Source organism: Herpailurus yagouaroundi, unplaced genomic scaffold (assembly GCF_014898765.1).
Source record: "Herpailurus yagouaroundi ecotype Mexico unplaced genomic scaffold, PumYag 203, whole genome shotgun sequence".
In the NCBI taxonomy this organism is placed as follows: Eukaryota; Metazoa; Chordata; class Mammalia; order Carnivora; family Felidae; genus Herpailurus; species Herpailurus yagouaroundi.
The window spans coordinates 12,372,798-12,379,992 of NW_024412434.1; the positions used below are offsets into that span (position 1 = coordinate 12,372,798).

At 43.0% G+C, this 7,195-nt stretch overlaps 1 protein-coding gene across 1 annotated transcript in view; it reads right to left on the reverse strand.

Annotated features, from left to right (window-relative positions):
• Positions 1–5,013: 5,013 nt before the first annotated feature.
• OTUD1 (OTU deubiquitinase 1) overlaps positions 5,014–7,195 on the reverse strand; it is a 2,695-nt gene continuing 513 nt past the window's right edge. The window contains exon 2 of the mRNA XM_040450945.1: positions 5,014–7,191. Coding sequence (XP_040306879.1) covers positions 6,253–7,191 — 939 coding nt within the window. The 3' untranslated portion in view covers positions 5,014–6,252. The remainder of the gene's footprint in view (positions 7,192–7,195) is intronic.

Below are 7,195 nucleotides of genomic sequence, written 5' to 3' on the forward strand. Positions count from 1 at the left end.
GGTCTCGTGGTTCCTGAGTTCGAGCCCTAGGCTGACAGCGCAGAGCCTGCTCAGGATTCCCTCTCTTTCTCCCCCTCTCACCTCCTCCCCTGCTCATGCTCTCTCTCTCAAAATAAATAAATAAACTTAAAAAAAAAAAAATGTGTAACATACGTCTTAAATCGCTCTTCTAATTCCGTCCTAAAGCCCTGTAGGATAAGTCATGTTTGAGGTTTCTGTTTCAGACATCTACTGTTTATTGAGATAGGAGTATTGTTTAGAGTTAAAGGTTAGGGGCGCCTGGGTGGCGCAGTCGGTTAAGCGTCCGACTTCAGCCAGGTCACGATCTCGCGGTCCGCGAGTTCGAGCCCCACGTCGGGCTCCGGGCTGATGGCTCAGAGCCCGGAGCCTGTTTCCGATCCTGTGTCTCCCTCTCTCTCTGCCCCTCCCCCCGTTCATGCTCTGTCTCTCTCTGTCCCAAAAATAAATAAACGTTGGAAAAAAAAAATTAGAGTTAAAGTTTAAAAAAAAATGTAATTGTTAACGCCCCTCCCCACCCCCAGGTCTGGCACTTTCCGGCAAGATGACCAAGGCGGTGAAGCGACAGCTGAGAATTTCCTCACGGTGATCTTCTGCTTCTTTAGTACTATTCTATCATCAGTACGGTTCAAATTTCACTGTAAGAGACAAAAGGTGTGAATGTTTCCTGTTTGTCATTAGAACCGAAAGCTTTATTTGAGTTTATTTTACAAATTGGCTGCACAGGTTTTACATGACCCATTGGTTTAAATTTCCTTCACAATTACCTACTTTGCACACCGCCCTTTTGCGCTTTGATAGGCTACGAAATATAACCACACAGTCCGCAGTTAAAATTGTTGAGAGAACTTCTCATCTAAGTGGAACATTTGTTCTCCATCATCACTTCAAGCGTACGTCACTGAGGCTACCTCTCTACATACTCTCAATCTACCTGACGTCGTTATTTGCTAAAAATTCCAGTTCAAAATATAAAATTCTTGGGATGGGGGGAGGTTTTCTCTAACTGCTGTCGCATATAAAACGTACAAATCCCATTGGGAGTTTTTCCAATTGTCGTTGCCTGAGTTCTATTCAGGTTAATTGCAGAGTGCCTATTCAACCATTCTAATCAATATAAGGGAAAAATCCTTCAAAGAAAAGGGAAGGCCAGGATGAGGAAGACTCACTTATTTACCCAGTGTAGACATAATGCACGCTCATTAAAGGAGTATTAGGGAGAGGCCGTTCGAAAGACAATAGTCATATTTGTACTAGACCTATCTATGTGTACTGTACTTTGGAGTCTTCAATACAGAACTGAAATTTGAATTACTTCATAATCAGCACATCGTGGTGAACCAGAACACTAAATACAAAAAGCAAAAGGAAGACAATGACAGGTACACAAAAAGGATGACATGTGGCAGAGAGGAAGCAAAGTATCAACCAGGCAATGACAAATCAATTGCAGCTTTGAGGACTAAGATAGTTAGCCTCAAGTTGTCTTGTTTTGTTTTGTTTGAATATGGCACTACGTACATTCCGGGGTCCCTTAATCAGAAAATTCAGCATTTCCAGGATACTACCCACAGCATGCACAAAAGAAGATGGGTGTGCCTGGGTGGCCCAGTCTGTTGAACATCCGACACTTGATTTTGGCTCAGGTCATGATCCCAGGGTTGTGAGACGAACCCCGCATTGGGCTCCACGTTAAACATGGAGCCTGCTTAAGATTCTCTCTCCCTCAGGGCGCCTGGGTAGCTCAGTAGATTAAGCGACCAACTCTTGGTTTCAGCTCAGGTCATGATCTCACGGTTCACGGGCTCAAGCCCCGCGTTGGACTCTGCACTGACAGTGCAGAGCCCGCTTAGGATTCTTTCTCTCCCTTTCTCTCTCTGCCCCTCCCCTCTCTCTGTCTCTAAGATTCTCTTTCCCCCCCTCTCTCTCCCCCTCTGTCCCTCTCCCCCTCTCCCCACTCTCTCTCTCTCTCTCAAAAAAACAAATAAAAAGAAGACAAAAATATAAGCAAAAAAACCTCTCTCGTTGCCCCAAAACTAAAGCTGAGCACATTACTCATAACAGAACATCCTATTCTCAGATTAGAAACCCATTTCCTATTATCCTAGAGTCAATTCTGATAAGCCTGCTTATTGGTGTCTTTAATTCAACATAGGAAATCAGGATGGGGAACCGGGTTTGAGGGAGGAGACAGGAAAGTATAAACCACAAAGACAAAAGTGCGAGCACTCTGAGATCCTTTAAAGTACAAGGGACTTGTGGGACCTCCAGCAGCCTGCCGTGGCTTCACGTCCACATACCCACGCCACCATGAAAGCACTCAGCCATTCAAGGAAGATCAAACTACGTTATTATTTCACAAAGGCAAATTAGTGCACCACAGATTGCTTCTTAAAAGAATTTTATCGAAAGCAGTTTTGTTTTAAATTCTAGACCTTAATAGACCGCTCCATTAGAAAATTCACTTGTGAAAACCAGGCTAGATAGGATTTTACTACTAGTAATCTGATGACAGTGAACTCTCTCTCTCTCTGACCTCTACTCATAGAATAGTCACTGACCTAATTTACAGTGGGAGGAAATACACCGATTCTTTTCCCCCAATAGATCTGCTTGCCCAGGCCCCGGTGACCAATGGTGTAAGGCTGAGGCCGGTGCTATTGAACACAACAATCCTAAAACATGCCTGAAATCTGTCCAACGTTTCCTTCCGAACCAGGCTATAGAAAGAAAACAGAACAGAACGAGGAAATGGCGTAGACTGGACTCGAGATGCGTGCAACCCCGAAAGCAAGTCAGAGCAAGGCCCCGGGGCTGAGGCAACACTTTCAAAATCACTTCAGATGAATGGAAGTTCTATTTTTAAATAATTTTCCTTAGTTTAGCTCTCAAGATGTTTGCAAGATGACACAGAGATCACATCAAATTCTGATCTTTGGGTTTCAAAATCTACTTTTTCCATTAGAGAATTAAAGACTTCACTGCCTTTTTGTAAGTGACAAGCTCAGAATTACTCTGTCAGTGGCAATGCCCCGTAATTGTAGAATCCAATCATTTTTACTTAATTTCACATCCACCAAATATTGTCCCAAGCTCACGCTTTCCTTCAATCCATTCTTTCAACAAATACTTACTGAGCATTTACTCTGCTAGTTACTAGGTTTGAGCGCAGAGACTCAACAGGGAACATAATATACAGTCCGTGTCTAGTGCACTTAGTACATTTAGGGAATGAAATGGAATTCAATGCCATCTAGTTTCTTGGTGACTCTTTGAGATGGTTATAGACACTCCAAAGAGTAATAAGGTCTGGGCTTGGGATTTCATGTAACAATCGTTGAGCGTGACCATGACAGATCTGATACAGACACTTGAATGTCTCCGGTTATGTTTACCTGCATGTTAAATTATCAGAGGTCCAAAGGTTTAAAACCTATTTTTATTCGCTAATACTTTTCCTCCATATGGGCACGCCGAGTACCAAGCTAACTTTTAGAGTTCAACTTTCTCACCTTTTAGGGAAAGAGGGAAAACACATAAAATAAATTTTAAAAAGTAGTGAGATTAGCTCAAGATCCTCTTCTTTAATACAAAAACTATGGAGAAAACATGGCAACATAAAGACTGTTTCCCCAAGCTGAGGCTAACCAACTTTGATGTTCAAGGAACCCTAAGGCATTTCCTTTTCTTAGAGAATATCTGAAGGAATATGAACCAATCTGGCTGCTGAGAGTAAGTAAATTACATCCACCACATTTCCACCGCTTCAACGCTCGACCCAGCACTGCTACTAAATATCTAAACCTGGGATGACAGCAGAGAATAAATACTGAGTGTAAGGGAGTTACGACACGACACTTCTTCAAAAAAACAAAAACAAAAACAAAAACAAACCTCGAGCCAAAGAAAGACAATGGGAAAGACACAGATATTTTAGGCGAGACCGCTAAAAAAACGTGTTGCCGTGCAATACAATCTTAGGATTCGTTAATTTTTTTTTTTTTAACACACACCTTTGAGAATCTCAATCGAGGAGTTGGGACTCTAATTCAAAAATGAAACCGAACCCAGAAGAAATCGGTTTCTTCCGAATAGTCATGGGCTTCTAGAATGCTTTTTAGGAAATTATACCTAATTAGCCTATTCATATGTGTAAGTTTTAAGCATATCCAAATTTTATACATGTCTACATAAAGGGGAGAAGAGGAAAGAGCCATATTTAGCTAGGTAATTCAAATAATTTTTTTCCCCAAGTTAATCAGCGATGCCATGAGGCAAACCTTATCTTGCCTAAAAAAGCAGAGATGCGTGATTAGTTAACATTTAAAAAAGTTCATTAGTTAACATTTAAAGGAAATTGTCCTGCTAACCAATGGCATTCTTCCAAAAATGTGGTTAAGCAATGAACTCAAGCTCAAATGTGACACATAAACAGATGCCATTATCAACTGTAAAGTAAAACATCCAAAGCAGCTGTTTTTATTCTACGATAAACAACATACCCCGATTATATATACACAGGTGTGCTTGTAAAGTAAATCCGATTAACACATGTTAAACTTAATAGATTCCCGTGGTCTCCAGATGCCAGACTGGATAAAAATTAGGGCACTGCTTTGGTTACTCTTTGAAACATGTGAATCTGTGCTGAGAATAAGTGAAACGCAAAACCCTGATACTTAGACACTGTGCTGGCTAACACAATACCTGCACTTCCCTGTTTAGTAGCCATCCTCTATAGTTTGACAGGAATTATAATTAGAAATAATGAGAGCAATGTCCTCAGTTACTCCACCTTTAAATTATATTTCTCAAAGACTTATCCTGTGAAATGACTAATGATTATCCTACCCTGTTCACGTGAGAACTTAAGAAACCTCCCTCAGAATTCCGTGACAGCTTTACACACGGAAAAAAGGCACATACGTGTAAGAAAAGCTCCCACAAGTGTCACTTTTGAAATTCAAAAACGGCCTTAGCCAAAAAGACATTGCCAAAGTAAAATTACACATTTTATTCATTCATTCCATCAGCTGAGAATCGCTCTATTGTACAAATACAGCATTGTACAAAAAAATCACAAAATGTTACAAAATAAAAAAAGTACAAACTGCAGTACTTAATAAATAGGACTGAAAGTAGTTAAAGTGGAAATAAGATAGATTTCAGGTTGGGAACACTGTTTGACCCAGCAAACCATACAAGATCTGTTTACAGACATTTTTATTTGTACATAATACAGGGCAATCCTATTTTGCCTTTTGAGAGAATTTAAAAGGAATAAAATATTAAGACGGTATTCTCCTGCTGTGAAACAACCGCCACGGTTGATCCAAGGCATTTATGCTGTTAGTTTTTCAAATCTCTTAGTTGAATCCGAGAAGCCATACAAAGCAGGAGGCTTATCTTGTCACAAAGTTAAAATGCTTCTATAACAAAATGACAAATATAAATAAAAACAGTTCAGAGCACCAATCTACTCTAAATGCCAACCAAACTACAAGAAGAGTTGTCACTGTACCATCAGCAAACATCAGACTTTCATTCAAGTAAGCTGGTACTATCCCTTAAAGAAAACTCCCACAACCTTCCCTTAAGTGTTTCTCTTTAAAAGGTTTACCATTTCTAGAAAAATAATGATTTCCAAAACAACAAATCTGGTTTTCATCAAAATGGAATGGGCCAATCAGTCTGGTAACACGAACGCATCAATATCCACTCGAAATAATTATCTAAGAATCGTAAAATTCAAAGTGAACAACATAAAATCACTACTAAATCACAAAACTCTGTTCAAAGTAAGAAACTTCATGTAAAGCGCTTCTCTGGATTTATGCTGGAAAGCTGTCAAAATGGAACACACGTCATAGGTGAAGGTACACCAATTTTTAAAAATGTTGTGCAAAAATACATTTGTGTAGAAAACAGATGACCAGGAATGAACAAATTTACACCGTGAGAAACTAGCTTGCAAATTAAGTAGTGCCAACTTTATACAGCAAATTATAAATAGCAGTAGGACAGTAGGATCACCGAAAGCCATCATGAAACATCATTTAGGTGCCCAGCAACCTTCAGCTCTGAGGAGAAAACATTCAAAAAAATGATTAAGGCATTACACCTACAGTAAATCTACTAGGAAGTTTAAAAGTGCTATTACCCTGATTAGAGTTCATAATTCTCCCGACACAAATCACGTATGCAATTCTCCCAGGGTGTGGGTTTTCAGCCACTTCAAGAGCATGCATTTTGTTCAATATACATTTTGGACAGGGATATGGCCATGGATTTGGCAAGTTCCTCATCGCGTTTTCTCTGCACTTGAGTCTGTTTGCACCAACTGTCATACTCTGGGTTAGGATAGGAGTGATCGAACACCGCATCATAATGTCCATTACTGAGCCAACTGAGCCAAATACTAGGCCTTAGGGAATCCTCTGGGCCCAAATAGTGAATCATGGTAGACACCGTGGGGCTCTCCAACCTCCCTCCAGTAGTTAAATGTATATTCACATTCAGCATCTGCCCCATGGCCAGCAGCTCCGGGTACCCGGCCCACGCCCCGTCTTGAGCAGCAGCGATGATGAACTCCCCCACGTCGCCCTCAATCAGGGGGCTAAAGTGGTCAAGATGATCGGCGATGTAATGCACCGTCTGTTCCCTCAGCTCTCGGTGCAGGCTCTGGTCCCCGTACACCGTCTTGCTGACCGCCCGGTAGAGGCAGTTGCCGTCGGGAATGATGTGAAAACGGTACTTATTCCTCTGTCGCAGGTACTTGTCCTGCCTCTCCACCTCCGCCAGGTACAGGGCCAGTTTCTCGTCTCTGGGATCCGACCTGGAGACGATCACCGCCTCGGCCCCGCCGCTCTGGGCGGCCTCGCCGCCCCGCGCCGGGGGCGCCTCGGCCTCCGGGTCGGACCGCCGTGCCTCGTCCGCGGCGGGAGGGTCGCTGCGGTCGCCCGCCCTCTCCCAGCCCCGGAGGCTCCTGTCCGCCGGGTGCTCCTCGCCCCACGGGCCGGGGCTGGGCTCCGGGCTCCCCGGGGGCGGCGCGGGGCCTCGGTGCTTGGCGGCGGCCAGGGCCTGGCGGTGCTCGCTCAGTCGGAAGTTTCTGTCGGGGCCCTCGCGGGCCGCGTCCAGGCCCGCGGGCTCGGGGCAGTCGGGCCTCAGCAGCTCCTCC